Here is a 17846-nt window from a genome sequence, read left to right on the forward strand (position 1 = left end):
TGTATAAAGAAGAAAGAAAAAAAAACCACGGGTAGGTGGTATACAATTATGGATGGACTGCCGAGTGCCGACACAGAGGTAGCTACAGCCGTGGACTACCGTACTGTGTCTGCTGCTAATATAGACTGGTTGATAAAGAGATGTAGTATGTATGTATAAAGAAGAAAGAAAAAAAAACCACGGGTAGGTGGTATACAATTATGGACGGACTGCCGAGTGCCGACACAGAGGTAGCTACAGCCGTGGACTACCGTACTGTGTCTGCTGCTAATATAGACTGGTTGATAATGAGATGTAGTATGTATGTATAAAGAAGAAAGAAAAAAAAACCACGGGTAGGTGGTATACAATTATGGATGGACTGCCGAGTGCCGACACAGAGGTAGCTACAGCCGTGGACTACCGTACTGTGTCTGCTGCTAATATAGACTGGTTGATAAAGAGATGTAGTATGTATGTATAAAGAAGAAAGAAAAAAAAACCACGGGTAGGTGGTATACAATTATGGATGGACTGCCGAGTGCCGACACAGAGGTAGCTACAGCCGTGGACTACCGTACTGTACTGTGTCTGCTGCTAATATAGACTGGATGATAATGAGATGTAGTATGTATAAAGAAGAAAGAAAAAAAAACCACGGGTAGGTGGTATACAATTATGGATGGACTGCCGAGTGCCGACACAGAGGTAGCTACAGCCGTGGACTACCGTACTGTCTGCTGCTAATATAGACTGGTTGATAATGAGATGTAGTATGTATAAAGAAGAAAGAAAAAAAAAACCACGGGTAGGTGGTATACAATTATGGACGGACTGCCGAGTGCCGACACAGAGGTAGCTACAGCTGTGGACTACCGTACTGTACTGTGTCTGCTGCTAATATAGACTGGATGATAATGAGATGTAGTATGTATAAAGAAGAAAGAAAAAAAAAACCACGGGTAGGTGGTATACAATTATGGATGGACTGCCGAGTGCCGACACAGAGGTAGCTACAGCCGTGAACTACCATACTGTGTCTGCTGCGACTGGATGATAAATAATGATATAAAAAATATATATATATCACTACTGCAGCCGGACAGGTATATATTATATAATGACGGACCTGCTGGACACTGTCTGTCAGCAGAATGAGTTTTTTTATTTTATAGAATAAAAAAACACCACACAAGTCACACGACGTGTGTTTAACTTTTAGAGGCAGACATTCACAATACAATATAGTATACTATATACTGGTGGTCAGGTCACTGGTCAGTCACACTGGCAGTGGCACTCCTGCAGAAAAAAAGTGTGCACTGTTTAATTTTAATATGTACTCCTGGCTCCTGCTATAACCTAACTGCTCCCCAGTCTCCCCCACAATTAAGCTGTGTGAGCACAGTCAGATATTATACATAGATGATGCAGCAGCACACTGGGCTGAGCACAGATATGGTATGTGACTGAGTCACTGTGTATCGTTTTTTCAGGCAGAGAACGGATTATATTAAATAATATAAAACTGCACTGGTGGTCACTGGTCAGTCACTAGTATAACTAACTAATACTATCAGCAAAATTCTGCACTCTCTGTCTGAGTACTCCTCCTAAGCTCCAGTAAATGAAGTGTCACTGTCTCACTCTGTCACTAGTATAACTAACTAATACTATCAGCAAAATTCTGCACTCTCTGTCTGAGTACTCCTCCTAAGCTCCAGTAAATGAAGTGTCACTGTCTCACTCTCACTCTCCTATCTATTTCTTCTCTAAACGGAGAGGACGCCAGCCACGTCCTCTCACTATCAATCTCAATGCACGTGTAAAATGGCAGCGACGCGCGGCTCCTTATATAGAATCCGAGTCTCGCGATAGAATCCGAGCCTCGCGAGAATCCGACAGCGTCATGATGACGTTCGGGCGCGCTCGGGTTAACCGAGCAAGGCGGGAAGATCCGAGTCGCTCGGATCCGTGTAAAAAAAGCTGAAGTTCGGGCGGGTTCGGATTCCGAGGAACCGAACCCGCTCATCACTAGTGGATAGAGAGGAATTGTGAACTCGGATTGTAGTTCTGCCAAAGAGTGGTTTCTGGGTTTCGCAGAAAACAGTCTATTTTTGATGCCGGTGGTTACTTAGGCATTAGCTGATTCAAAGTCTCTCAGTGTTACCGGGAATTTGAATATTTAGGTCGCCAATTTGGCTCAGTTTGGAGAAACAGAGGCTCTGTTTGTCCGGTATGCTCCCAAGGGTGGTCTTCTGTTTGCCGGCGGTCGGGCTCCCGGCGCTCAGTATACCGGCGCCGGGAGCCCGACAGCCGGCATACCGACACTTATTTTCCCTCGTGGGGGTCCACGACCCCCATAGAGGGAGAATAAAATAGTGTGGCGCGCGTAGCGCGCCACCGTGCCCGTAGCGTGGCGAGCCCGCAAGGGGCTCATTTGCGCTCGCCAAGCTGTCGGTAAGCCGGCGGTCGGGCTCCCGGCGCCGGGATGCTGGTCGCCGGGAGCCCGACCGCCGGCCAGCCGTAGTGAACCCGCTCCCAACATGCTTGGGGCGACTGCAGTATGCAGTCTGTTACACGCTGAATCTGTGATACGATTTGGCATGTTTGTTCTACAGTTGGATTGCCGTGACCGAAGTTGGTGGAAGCCCATTCTAATGGAAAGATGGGCTCTTCTTGGACGGATGCCCGAGGAGTCTAGGCGGTTCAACTTTGCCGAGCGGATTATTGGTCGGTATCAAACGCTTTTGCTATGCTCTACGAGTTTGATACCCTGATTGTTGGGGACCTTTTGTTTGCTCATTCGGTGCTGCAGAGTTGTCCGCACTCTCCCGCCCGTTTTGGAGCTTTGGTATAAACCCCATGGTCCTTTTGGAGTCCCCAGCATCCTCTAGGACGTATGAGAAAATAGGATTTTAGTACCTACCGGTAAATCCTTTTCTCTTAGTCCGTAGAGGATGCTGGGCGCCCGTCCCAGTGCGTACGGTGTCTGCAGTTAGTGTTTTTGGTTACACCCTGGTGGTGTGTCTTCTCTGTCAGGCGGTTGCTACCGTTTTTCATGCCATGGCATGCGGGGTCTTATTTTTGCTTATGTGGACACACGGTTTGTGTTGCATATTCTCTCAGCTTGTGGCTGTGTTTTGTTCATGCCGTGGGCTGGTATTCTACTGAATGCCACGTTCTACGGTGTGTTTGAGGTGTGAGCTGGTATGACACTCACCGTGTTTATAACAATAAATTCTTTCCTCGAAATGTCCATCTCTCCTGGGCACAGTTTTCTAACTGAGGTCTGGAGGAGGGGCATAGAGGGAGGAGCCAGTTCACACCCAGTTTGTCTTTATAGTGTGCCCAAGCTCCTGCGGATCCGTCTATACCCCATGGTCCTTTTGGAGTCCCCAGCATCCTCTACGGACTAAGAGAAAAGGATTTACCGGTAGGTACTAAAATCCTATTTTTTATTATTATTACATAGGTATCATGGTCATTTGCCTGCTACCATGACACTAATTGAAGTAACCATGCTTACGGGTTTTTCAGCAAACACTGATGATCTTAAACAGGTAAATTATTCTGGTAACATGTATCATGGTTACACATTTACTTTTAATGTTGCATGGACGGTTTAAACAGAAAAAAATATATCCCATATGGATTACTTTTTCCTTTGTTACATATGTTCACTAAAATATGGTAATAAGTAACTATGTAAAAATAATTTATTGTTATTATTTGCATTCAGATTTTTTTTTTTTTTTTAGCTTGTTATATTGATATGAAACTGCCATCCTGATAGTTCTGAACAAGAGTTGTGTAGTTGCGCTCAAGGGCCCTCATTCCGAGTTGTTCGCTCGCAAGCACACGCTAAGCCGCCGCCTACTGGGAGTGAATCTTAGCTTAGCAAAATTGCAAACGAAAGATTCTCAAAATTGCGAATAGAAATTTCTTTGCAGTTTCTGAGTAGCTCGAGACTTACTCTTCCAGTGCGATCAGTTCAGTGCTTGTCGTTCCTGGTTTGACGTCACAAACACACCCAGCGTTCGCCCAGACACTCCTCCGTTTCTCCAGCCACTCCCGCGTTTTTCCCAGAAACGGTAGCGTTTTTTCACACACTCCTATAAAACGGCCAGTTTCCGCCCAGAAACACCCACTTCCTGTCAATCACACTCCGATCTCCAGAACGAAGAAAAAACCTTGTAATGCCGTGAGTAAAATACCAAACTTCATAGCAAAAATACTTGTCGCAGTGCGAACATTGCGCATGCGCAATTAGCGGAAAATCGCTGCGATGCGAAGAAAATTACTGAGCGAACAACTCGGAATGACCACCAAGGTTCTGGACAGAGGCTCTTTGCAGGGCACGTGTCCTGAAACTGACAATTATTCAATACTCTGTAACATACATTCTATTATATGGTCGGTGATGCTCCCAGAGTCAGTGGGGAGTACAGATTTATACAAAGGAGGAAAAAAGAGACTTATTGTTGGGGCATGCTTGAAATGATAGATAAAACATAACTTTTAATGGTGATCTATATAAACTGTACGTTGTAGAACCAAAGAATTGTATTTCCACAAATGTGAAGCATAAAAGTGTCAAAACATAATTTAAAAAAGAAACAAAAACAATTTGTGACTTGAATAAGCCAAAGATGAAAATAATGAAATTCTCGTGGATGGTTTTATCAGTCCTGATATGGGTTTGAAATTCTGGATTTGCAGACTGTATATTACCATGAGAGTACTCCTAAGGTATATAAGTTAATTTACCCAGTTGAAGGAGAAATAAACCTGTAGGCACATTTTTGACAAGTCTCAGTATGTCTTGTGTTAGCACGCTGTTGATATGGGAATTGCTAATATACATCTCTTTCAGATCCAAGAGTGTCAAAAAATTGTCACTTTGTCACAAAGATGTTTCTCAGGAACTTTGGATATTCTGAGCAGAACACAATTGTGACTCCTGTATCAGAAAAGGAGCTTAGTTATCTATACAGATGAGTTCATGAAGAGTGTCTGACTCCCCACTGCTGACATCAACCCTAGGGATCACGGCCTCATACTATTCCTGGAGCCTCTGATCCCTAAGGTCTAGTGCCAGTGTACCTGAGGTGGCAGCCGCACCAGCGACTGTTTGGTAGTCTCCTCCCAAAACAGTGCTGCTGTGTCCGTATTCCCCTTCTAAGTGGAACCAATGCCTTACCTTCTCCCCGTGTTCTGGCCACAGCCTGGTAATGTCTGCTGGATCTGCTAGTATATCCGACACAGACGCCCGCCGAAACAGCACTGTACCCGTGAGTAAGTGTTGTCGTAACCCGGCGGAGAGTTGTTGGAGTGACTCTTTCTTAGGTACGTATAAGAAGGTTTTTTAAAAAGATCACTCAAGAAAAAATAGTAAGACTATAAAAATAAAATAAGAAAGCTTAGGGCTGCTAAAAAAAAACCAGCCCTCTGACCATGGTCTGGCTCCTGCCGCACCAAACAAAAAACTGATTTGCCTGAGCCAGGAGGCCGGGATATATGGATGGGCCCATTGCATGCTGGGAGGCCGATAAGCTTTGACCGATTGGTGCAAATCCGCTGTCGCTTCATCATATCCCAATGTTATCCTGTGGATAACCTGTGGACCCTGCCAGAGAAAAGTTGTATTGTTCCTACCTTTTAACTGAGACTTTGGGAGTAATTCAGTTATGGGTGAAGGGGGTGAATTGCCATTGCCACAGCATTTAAATGCCGGCAACTGCAGCCTGATTCGCCCCCTTCACCCGGCTGGCTGAATGCCCGATTTGTGCCTGCTACCCTATGGGATAGCGAGCACTTTTTGAGCAAGATCCCCACCACTTGAAAAGAGTGGCAGTGTCGAGTGGATTCACCAGGCAAATCCGACCAGCACATATTTGAATTCCCCCTTTGAGTTCCCAGAATGAGTTTAGCATCTTGCTTTATTGCCTTTATGTTAAATTACCAGCTTCTTTACGGCTTTCTAACATTTTTTACTTGTCCCTTCTAAAATTTCTGGTTAATTGGTTTTCTTCCCATTCTACTAGAAAAATTCAACATCAAGAGAAATCTAAAGTCAAACAAGTCTTGTATTACAGCGTTTCTAGAGGCAGAGTAATAGTTCCTTATAGTAGTTCCTAACTTGAAGGGAAATGATCTAGAAGACAATCGATATTCATGCTAGTCAACTTTTCAAATGCCTCGTTAAAAAAAGTTGCTCTAAAATCTTTTATTGGATGTTAGTAGATCAGTCTTCAGTGGCACATGATGGACCTGGACCCTAGGTCAAATGTTAAACCTGGGCCCTGGGTCAAACTTACTGACTCTGGAAACTGGTGTCTGTTGTCTCTGGCTTCCTTGTTAATGGATTGGAGAGGAAATGAAGCAGTCTCCTGAATGTCATAGCCTAGATAAAATGTAAACTTTAATCTATGTCAATTCCCTGTAGTTGAATAATATTGGATGCAGATTTCTAAATTCACGGTTTGTCTGGTCATGTGAATTATAGTTTGATCTGACTCACAAAGAATGATTCACTAAAACTGGCAAGTAACTTTTTTTAGTATGAAAAAGTGTCTCATCTTCATTGATGCCCTAAAGTGATCAGCCCCAGGCCATACATTTCACATTTCCATACTAGCAGCTCTAATTCTTCACTTCTATCACTAGATAGAACTAGAAAATAGCCATAATAAATCATATTTCTCACGTATACAGCTTAATTTATACCAGATACATACCATCATTTGTATTATTTATTTAAATTGGCTAATTGTCTTTTCCGGGTGTAGTAGGGTATGCCGGCGGCCAGGCTCCCGGCGACCAGCATACCGGCTCCGGAATCCCGACCCCCGGCATACCGACAGCTGGGCAAGCGCAAATGAGCCCCTTGTGGGCACGGTGGCGCACTACGCGCGCATGCTATCTATTCTCCCTCCAGGGTGGTCGTGGACGCCCCCAGAGGGAGAAAAGCTGTCGGTATGCTGGCGGTCGGGATTCCGGTGCCGGTATGCTGGTCGTCGGCAACCCGGCAGCCGGCAAACAGAAGACCACCCGCCTTTGCCCTGTGATATTTTGAACATCTGCTCGGACTTTATAGTGGAAAACTTGCTGTTTAAATTTTTTTTCTATTGATTTTAGTTGGCAAGTAGTGTTGAAAATTATATCATGAAGTATGAAACACAACAATCCTTATTCAATGGAACAGTCACACTCTACCTGACAAAGGTAAAAGTAAGATTCCTTTATATGAAATATCACTATCTACTATTATTGTAACATTTTGGCCATCGCACTGCAGGTTCCAAATGATGAAGATCTTGTTATTGGCTTCAGGATCCATAAGAATTTTCAAGTGGGACTTCTGCAGCCAGCTGACATTTCCATATATGAGTATTATGACCTTGGTAATACATACACTCTTTTTCCCTTATAAGATGTAGCCATGCTTATCTTTGCTGTGATGCAGCATGCTGCAACATGGCTTGTTGCATTCGTAAAGGATTTAATGGAGCAATTGCTGGCTGCAAATATTCACAGCCTGGCACGCCATGCAGCATAAAGATATGCAACATGCCGTATCGCAGTAAGATGAGCATGGCTACACATTACTAATACAGTATTTTACTTTTCTTGTGAAGTCTACAGCTCGTTCTGTTTGTCAGTTATGAAAATTGAATAATCCATTTGTGAAGCACATAATGGTTGAGGTGCAGCACAGACGTCCTCTCTGACAGCTGTGAACTGTTAAAGATATTCAATACTACTGTAGATCTAGTGGGATGCACGGAAGAGTCACATTACTCACATAGATGCGAGGTCCAACAAGACATGTACAGTATGTAACATTGCATAGGGCTACTCACTGAGATATACGTTGCAACAACCCACAAGGGAACTATGCTAACTACCAAGTATGGTATGCCACCAACACTAATCTAACAAGACTTGATGGTGCTAACAGCAATAACTATGTGTCAAACGTTTTAAACATATTATTTACCTATATTGGTGATTCATCTCGTTCAAAGTAAAAGAACACCTAGATAATGATCAAAAAAAGACTCGCGTACACGTGATTTTTAGAGGGGGATTTCCAAATGCTTGATTTTAAAGCGAGTGTGGCCAGCCCAAGATAAGCACTTAACAAGCCTCATAGAAAATGCAACATATTTAATACTTCAGACATATAAAGGGCCAGCGATCACAGCAAGCCACAGTTGTGGCCACAGCTCTGATAAAATTGTATTAAGTAAAACTGCTATTGTGGTCATGATATCAACCAATCGCCAGGCTAGTAAAGGAGGGTTTCCAGGCAACTGGAAACCCCCTCTGCATTTGCCTATGAGTTAAGCCTACTTTAATTTGTCACAATATTTGGGCTGCCATACAGGCATAAGCGCCAACATTTTGTGTGCACTTTACAATGTGAACTCTGAAAAATACCAACAGTTCAAGGAGCAATATTGCAGGAACAAAGCCTTTTAAAAAAATATATATTTATTTAATTTTTCTTGAGAACAACAAAGAACAACGAGAAGAGCAGAGAAACAAACACAGTTCCAATTGCCCGTTGTAAATACAAAATACAGTGTAAATGCCATCCACAAAAAATAGACAGGTAATAACAATCTTCAGCAAGAGTTATAGAAACAGAAATCTCTTAATAAAAAGGGTGGCAAAAATTCACACTCAATAATATAAATAGAAAAAGGGGTAGGAAGAGCCACAGCAATATCAAAAAGATGCCCAGACAATACAAAAACAAAAACAAAGAGACACAGTAGATAAGACATGGGGGGAAAGGAAAGGAGGGAAGGGGAAAGAGGTAGAAATATTCCCAGTCATAAGAGGGTAACTATCATAAGAAACCACAAGCAATATAAAAATGCAGGAGGACACCAAGACCCTGGAGTTGCCTCACGTACCGGAAATAAATAAGCAGAATAAAGTCGTCTATACAGAAAGGAATTGGTTGACTCAAAAATGCGTAAGACATGTTGTTGGTGAGAGTCATCCAAAGTCTCTATATAGGGGCCCTATTTTTTGTAAAAATTAGAGATGAGCGCCTGAAATTTTTCGGGTTTTGTGTTTTGATTTTGGGTTCGGTTCCGCGGCCGTGTTTTGGGTTCGAACGCGTTTTGGCAAAACCTCACCGAATTTTTTTTGTCGGATTCGGGTGTGTTTTGGATTCGGGTGTTTTTTTCAAAAAACACTAAAAAACAGCTTAAATCATAGAATTTGGGGGTCATTTTGATCCCAAAGTATTATTAACCTCAAAAACCATAATTTACACTCATTTTCAGTCTATTCTGAATACCTCACACCTCACAATATTATTTTTAGTCCTAAAATTTGCACCGAGGTCGCTGTGTGAGTAAGATAAGCGACCCTAGTGGCCGACACAAACACCGGGCCCATCTAGGAGTGGCACTGCAGTGTCACGCAGGATGTCCCTTCCAAAAAACCCTCCCCAAACAGCACATGACGCAAAGAAAAAAAGAGGCGCAATGAGGTAGCTGTGTGAGTAAGATTAGCGACCCTAGTGGCCGACACAAACACCGGGCCCATCTAGGAGTGTCACTGCAGTGTCACGCAGGATGGCCCTTCCAAAAAACCCTCCCCAAACAGCACATGACGCAAAGAAAAAAAGAGGCGCAATGAGGTAGCTGTGTGAGTAAGATTAGCGACCCTAGTGGCCGACACAAACACCGGGCCCATCTAGGAGTGGCACTGCAGTGTCACGCAGGATGTCCCTTCCAAAAAACCCTCCCCAAACAGCACATGACGCAAAGAAAAAAAGAGGCGCAATGAGGTAGCTGTGTGAGTAAGATTAGCGACCCTAGTGGCCGACACAAACACCGGGCCCATCTAGGAGTGGCACTGCAGTGTCACGCAGGATGTCCCTTCCAAAAAACCCTCCCCAAACAGCACATGACGCAAAGAAAAAAAGAGGCGCAATGAGGTAGCTGACTGTGTGAGTAAGATTAGCGACCCTAGTGGCCGACACAAACACCGGGCCCATCTAGGAGTGGCACTGCAGTGTCACGCAGGATGTCCCTTCCAAAAAACCCTCCCCAATCAGCACATGATGCAAAGAAAAAGAAAAGAAAAAAGAGGTGCAAGATGGAATTGTCCTTGGGCCCTCCCACCCACCCTTATGTTGTATAAACAAAACAGGACATGCACACTTTAACCAACCCATCATTTCAGTGACAGGGTCTGCCACACGACTGTGACTGATATGACGGGTTGGTTTGGACCCCCCCCAAAAAAGAAGCAATTAATCTCTCCTTGCACAAACTGGCTCTACAGAGGCAAGATGTCCACCTCATCTTCACCCTCCGATATATCACCGTGTACATCCCCCTCCTCACAGATTATCAATTCGTCCCCCACTGGAATCCACCATCTCAGCTCCCTGTGTACTTTGTGGAGGCAATTGCTGCTGGTCAATGTCTCCGCGGAGGAATTGATTATAATTCATTTTAATGAACATCATCTTCTCCACATTTTCTGGATGTAACCTCGTACGCCGATTGCTGACAAGGTGAGCGGCGGCACTAAACACTCTTTCGGAGTACACACTTGTGGGAGGGCAACTTAGGTAGAATAAAGCCAGTTTGTGCAAGGGCCTCCAAATTGCCTCTTTTTCCTGCCAGTATAAGTACGGACTGTGTGACGTGCCTACTTGGATGCGGTCACTCATATAATCCTCCACCATTCTATCAATGTTGAGAGAATCATATGCAGTGACAGTAGACGACATGTCCGTAATCGTTGTCAGGTCCTTCAGTCCGGACCAGATGTCAGCATCAGCAGTCGCTCCAGACTGCCCTGCATCACCGCCAGCGGGTGGGCTCGGAATTCTGAGCCTTTTCCTCGCACCCCCAGTTGCGGGAGAATGTGAAGGAGGAGATGTTGACAGGTCGCGTTCCGCTTGACTTGACAATTTTCTCACCAGCAGGTCTTTCAACCCCAGCAGACTTGTGTCTGCCGGAAAGAGAGATCCAAGGTAGGCTTTAAATCTAGGATCGAGCACGGTGGCCAAAATGTAGTGCTCTGATTTCAACAGATTGACCACCCGTGAATCCTTGTTAAGCGAATTAAGGGCTGCATCCACAAGTCCCACATGCCTAGCGGAATCGCTCCCTTTTAGCTCCTTCTTCAATGCCTCCAGCTTCTTCTGCAAAAGCCTGATGAGGGGAATGACCTGACTCAGGCTGGCAGTGTCTGAACTGACTTCACGTGTGGCAAGTTCAAAGGGCATCAGAACCTTGCACAACGTTGAAATCATTCTCCACTGCACTTGAGACAGGTGCATTCCACCTCCTATATCGTGCTCAATTGTATAGGCTTGAATGGCCTTTTGCTGCTCCTCCAACCTCTGAAGCATATAGAGGGTTGAATTCCACCTCGTTACCACTTCTTGCTTCAGATGATGGCAGGGCAGGTTCAGTAGTTTTTGGTGGTGCTCCAGTCTTCTGTACGTGGTGCCTGTACGCCGAAAGTGTCCCACAATTTTTCTGGCCACCGACAGCATCTCTTGCACGCCCCTGTCGTTTTTTAAAAAATTCTGCACCACCAAATTCAAGGTATGTGCAAAACATGGGACGTGCTGGAATTTGCCCATATTTAATGCACACACAATATTGCTGGCGTTGTCCGATGCCACAAATCCACAGGAGAGTCCAATTGGGGTAAGCCATTCCGCGATGATCTTCCTCAGTTGCCGTAAGAGGTTTTCAGCTGTGTGCGTATTCTGGAAAGCGGTGATACAAAGCGTAGCCTGCCTAGGAAAGAGTTGGCGTTTGCGAGATGCTGCTACTGGTGCCGCCGCTGCTGTTCTTGCGGCGGGAGTCCATACATCTACCCAGTGGGCTGTCACAGTCATATAGTCCTGACCCTGCCCTGCTCCACTTGTCCACATGTCCGTGGTTAAGTGGACATTGGGTACAACTGCATTTTTTAGGACACTGGTGAGTCTTTTTCTGACGTCCGTGTACATTCTCGGTATCGCCTGCCTAGAGAAGTGGAACCTAGATGGTATTTGGTAACGGGGGCACACTGCCTCAATAAATTGTCTAGTTCCCTGTGAACTAACGGCGGATACCGGACGCACGTCTAACACCAACATAGTTGTCAAGGCCTCAGTTATCCGCTTTGCAGTAGGATGACTGCTGTGATATTTCATCTTCCTCGCAAAGGACTGTTGAACAGTCAATTGCTTACTGGAAGTAGTACAAGTGGGCTTACGACTTCCCCTCTGGGATGACCATCGACTCCCAGCGGCAACAACAGCAGCGCCAGCAGCAGTAGGCGTTACACGCAAGGATGCATCGGAGGAATCCCAGGCAGGAGAGGACTCGTCAGAATTGCCAGTGACATGGCCTGCAGGACTATTGGCATTCCTGGGGAAGGAGGAAATTGACACTGAGGGAGTTGGTGGGGTGGTTTGCGTGAGCTTGGTTACAAGAGGAAGGGATTTACTGGTCAGTGGACTGCTTCCGCTGTCACCCAAAGTTTTTGAACTTGTCACTGACTTATTATGAATGCGCTGCAGGTGACGTATAAGGGAGGATGTTCCGAGGTGGTTAACGTCCTTACCCCTACTTATTACAGCTTGACAAAGGGAACACATGGCTTGACACCTGTTGTCCGCATTTCTGGTGAAATACCTCCACACCGAAGAGCTGATTTTTTTGGTATTTTCACCTGGCATGTCAACGGCCATATTCCTCCCACGGACAACAGGTGTCTCCCCGGGTGCCTGACTTAAACAAACCACCTCACCATCAGAATCCTCCTGGTCAATTTCCTCCCCAGCGCCAGCAACACCCATATCCTCCTCATCCTGGTGTACTTCAACACTGACATCTTCAATCTGACTATCAGGAACTGGACTGCGGGTGCTCCTTCCAGCACTTGCAGGGGGCGTGCAAATGGTGGAAGGCGCATGCTCTTCACGTCCAGTGTTGGGAAGGTCAGGCATCGCAACCGACACAATTGGACTCTCCTTGTGGATTTGGGATTTCGAAGAATGCACAGTTCTTTGCTGTGCTGCTTTTGCCAGCTTGAGTCTTTTCATTTTTCTAGCGAGAGGCTGAGTGCTTCCATCCTCATGTGAAGCTGAACCACTAGCCATGAACATAGGCCAGGGCCTCAGCCGTTCCTTGCCACTCCGTGTGGTAAATGGCATATTGGCAAGTTTACGCTTCTCCTCCGACAATTTTATTTTAGGTTTTGGAGTCCTTTTTTTACTGATATTTGGTGTTTTGGATTTGACATGCTCTGTACTATGACATTGGGCATCGGCCTTGGCAGACGACGTTGCTGGCATTTCATCGTCTCGGCCATGACTAGTGGCAGCAGCTTCAGCACGAGGTGGAAGTGGATCTTGATCTTTCCCTAATTTTGGAACCTCAACATTTTTGTTCTCCATATTTTAATAGGCACAACTAAAAGGCACCTCAGGTAAACAATGGAGATGGATGGATTGGATACTAGTATACAATTATGGACGGGCTGCCGAGTGCCGACACAGAGGTAGCCACAGCCGTGAACTACCGCACTGTACTGTGTCTGCTGCTAATATATAGACTGGTTGATAAAGAGATAGTATACTCGTAACTAGGATGTATGTATAAAGAAAGAAAAAAAAAACACGGTTAGGTGGTATATACAATTATGGACGGGCTGCCGAGTGCCGACACAGAGGTAGCCACAGCCGTGAACTACCGCACTGTACTGTGTCTGCTGCTAATATATAGACTGGTTGATAAAGAGATAGTATACTCGTAACTAGTATGTATGTATAAAGAAAGAAAAAAAAAACACAGTTAGGTGGTATATACAATTATGGACGGGCTGCCGAGTGCCGACACAGAGGTAGCCACAGCCGTGAACTACCGCACTGTACTGTGTCTGCTGCTAATATATAGACTGGTTGATAAAGAGATAGTATACTCGTAACTAGTATGTATGTATAAAGAAAGAAAAAAAAACCACGGTTAGGTGGTATATACAATTATGGACGGGCTGCCGAGTGCCGACACAGAGGTAGCCACAGCCGTGAACTACCGCACTGTACTGTGTCTGCTGCTAATATATAGACTGGTTGATAAAGAGATAGTATACTCGTAACTAGTATGTATGTATAAAGAAAGAAAAAAAAACCACGGTTAGGTGGTATATACAATTATGGACGGGCTGCCGAGTGCCGACACAGAGGTAGCCACAGCCGTGAACTACCGCACTGTACTGTGTCTGCTGCTAATATATAGACTGGTTGATAAAGAGATAGTATACTCGTAACTAGTATGTATGTATAAAGAAAGAAAAAAAAACCACGGTTAGGTGGTATATACAATTATGGACGGGCTGCCGAGTGCCGACACAGAGGTAGCCACAGCCGTGAACTACCGCACTGTACTGTGTCTGCTGCTAATATATAGACTGGTTGATAAAGAGATAGTATACTCGTAACTAGTATGTATGTATAAAGAAAGAAAAAAAAACCACGGTTAGGTGGTATATACAATTATGGACGGGCTGCCGAGTGCCGACACAGAGGTAGCCACAGCCGTGAACTACCGCACTGTACTGTGTCTGCTGCTAATATAGACTGGTTGATAAAGAGATAGTATACTCGTAACTAGTATGACTATAAAGAAAGAAAAAAAAACCACGGTTAGGTGGTATATACAATTATGGACGGGCTGCCGAGTGCCGACACAGAGGTAGCCACAGCCGTGAACTACCGCACTGTACTGTGTCTGCTGCTAATATAGACTGGTTGATAAAGAGATAGTATACTACTAATATTATATATACTGGTGGTCAGGTCACTGGTCACTAGTCACACTGGCAGTGGCACTCCTGCAGCAAAAGTGTGCACTGTTTAATTTTAATATAATATTATGTACTCCTGGCTCCTGCTATAACCTATAACTGGCACTGCAGTAGTGCTCCCCAGTCTCCCCCACAATTATAAGCTGTGTGAGCTGAGCAGTCAGACAGATATATATAATATTATATATAGATAATAGATGATGCAGCACACTGGCCTGAGCCTGAGCAGTGCACACAGATATGGTATGTGACTGAGTCACTGTGTGCTGTGTATCGCTTTTTTCAGGCAGAGAACGGATTATAAAGTAAACTGCACTGTCCTCACTAGTAAACTCTCTCCACTCAGTCTCTACACTTCTACAGTAACAGTACTCCTCCTAGTCAGCTCCAGTAAATCTCTCTCAGTCTCTTATAATCTAAATGGAGAGGACGCCAGCCACGTCCTCTCCCTATCAATCTCAATGCACGTGTGAAAATGGCGGCGACGCGCGGCTCCTTATATAGAATCCGAGTCTCGCGATAGAATCCGAGCCTCGCGAGAATCCGACAGCGTCATGATGACGTTCGGGCGCGCTCGGGTTAACCGAGCAAGGCGGGAAGATCCGAGTCGCTCGGACCCGTGAAAAAAAACATGAAGTTCTGGCGGGTTCGGATTCAGAGAAACCGAACCCGCTCATCTCTAGTAAAAATGTAGGACATTCCTTTCAAGATCCGGTAAGGTGGCGAGACGTTCAAAATACATTGTGCGACTAAGAGCTAAAAGTAGAGTATCAAGTCGAGGGGGGTACCTTTTTATCCAGTTAGTCAATATTAATTTCTTTGCACAAGTCAGAAGGACATACAACAGAGGTACAATGTTGCAATGTTTCGGTAACAAACCTCACTCCCGAAATTGAAGACCTTAAATCGCCTTGGGATTGAGAGGCAACCTAACGCCAAATGTAGTATTAATAAATCAGAGTACCTTGTTCCAAAACTTGAGTATCTTTGGACATTGCCACCAATTATGATATAATAGAGCATGAAGGGCCTTACACTTAGGGCAGGACCCAGGTTCGGTAGGCACCATATGCTTCCGTTGACCAGGGGTAATGTAGACACGATATAAAAATTTCAAATGTATTTCCGCAGTTGAGCCGAATGAAGGGCCTTTAAAATGTGGGGAAGATCACCCAGTAAGTCAGTAAGTAGTACCGGTGTCAACCAGCTGGAAACAATGGTGCGCCACCAGGTATCAGCTTTAGAAGGATCTAGGTCCCAATAAACCATATTAGTCTTGAAAGATCTTAATGAGATCAAACATATTAAAGGTGTGAGCGGATCAATATCCAAAGACACATCAAAAGGTAATGGAAGAGAATGTATAAAGTGACGAACCTGAAGATACATTTAAAACTCATTCCTATGAAGGGCATACTTAAACTCCAACTCACTAAAAGACAAAAGACGGCCCCCTGGGCCAATGAAAGAACTTAATGTTATCCCAGGGATGCAAAAAGCATGGGTTACCACAAAAAGGAATCATTTAGAATGCAATGAATTTCTGCGCAAGCCTTATTAATGGCCCACCATGCCAAATACGTATCCCAGAACAGCATATCAGAAAAAAAAGCAGCTGGGAAGGCAGATTTGGGGGAATGGAGTAGAGCTTCAAAATCAAAGGGGGAGGCCAACGCCTGTTCAATGTGAAAATTTGTATAAGTGGATTTAGAGAGTAACCAGTCAGAAATATAGCGAAAAGCTACAGCCCGAGAAAAGGCTAAAAGGTCAGAGACAGCCATGCCACCATCCTCATGTCGGAGCCTAAACTTATGCAATGCAATACGAGGTTTCTTAGCATCACATAGACATTTTGTAAATAGGTTATCACACATGCTAGGTCTGTTTTAGACAATTTCATAGGTATCATCTGTAGTACATATGAGAGTTTAGGAAAAACAATACTTTTCAGGATAGCAACAGTCCAAGCAGGGATAGTGGCAGGGTGGCCCAAGAAGCAAGAAGTTGGGTGATCTTAGAGATGACAGGGTGTACATTAGTGGAGTATATATCCGATTATTTAGCAGGGATAAAAATGCCAAGATATTTGAGTTTGGTAGAATTAAAATGGAATTGGGAAAGAATCGGAGAAGAAGAAAGAGAATAAGCAGAGGAAGTGAGAGGGAGGAGTTCAGACTTGGTGGTATTGACATGATAGCCTGCAAAAGACCTGAAAGAAGCTATAGTCTGCATAATAGGAGGAATGGACAATAACGGTTGAAATAAAAATAAAATCATATCGTCTGCAAAAAGGGCTACCTTAAGAGCATGATTAGCTATCTTAATTCCTCAAAATGGAGAAAGAGTATACAGGGCAGTAGCAAGGGGCTCTATGGCTATGGCAAAAAATAGGGGAGACAATGGACATCCCTGTCTAGTACCCCTATATAGATTAACAGGATCAGACAAAGAACCATTACAGAGAATGCGTGAGTTTGATGAGGTATAAATGATCCGTAGCAAATGGCGTCCCATAATAAAACCTGCCATGAATAATGGCAGGGAGAAGAACTTTGATTCTATTGGCCAGAATTTTAGTAAAGAGCTTGTAGTCGACATTCAAAAGTGAAATCGGCCTGCAAGAACCAGGGATATGGGGGTCTCTACCTGGCTTGGGGACCAATCTAATAAGAGCATCAGTAAAATATTGAGGTATTTTATAAGAGGATAAAATTGTATTGAAAACCGACACCAGAGACTCAGTCAGCCTAGGGGCCAGTATCTTATAAAACTCTCTGGAAAAAACATCCGGTCCAGGGGATTTCAGCGGCTTGAGGGCTTTGATATCAGCCTCAACTTCTTGGGCAGTAATAGGAGAGCATAAAGAGTCAGTCGCGTCAGCGTTCAAGACAGGCAAAGTAAGATTGGTCCAGAAGCACTGCTTAGCTCGTTCATCAATCACTGGCTGATCATAGGTATCCGAGTAAAATTGATGAAGAACACGGGCAATGTCCCTGGAAGAAGAAATAAGAGAACCA

General features: G+C 44.5%; 1 protein-coding gene across 1 annotated transcript in view; it reads left to right on the plus strand.

The window, feature by feature from the left end:
* The window catches only part of LOC134910100 (complement C3-like), a 465863-nt gene that overhangs the window by 412141 nt on the left and 35876 nt on the right, over positions 1-17846 (plus strand). Inside the window, exons 34-36 of the mRNA XM_063917765.1 lie at positions 3455-3542; positions 7120-7206; positions 7280-7385. Of these exons, the coding sequence (XP_063773835.1) occupies positions 3455-3542; positions 7120-7206; positions 7280-7385 (281 nt within the window). The remainder of the gene's footprint in view (positions 1-3454; positions 3543-7119; positions 7207-7279; positions 7386-17846) is intronic.

Source organism: Pseudophryne corroboree, chromosome 1, assembly GCF_028390025.1.
Source record: "Pseudophryne corroboree isolate aPseCor3 chromosome 1, aPseCor3.hap2, whole genome shotgun sequence".
NCBI lineage: Eukaryota > Metazoa > Chordata > Amphibia > Anura > Myobatrachidae > Pseudophryne > Pseudophryne corroboree.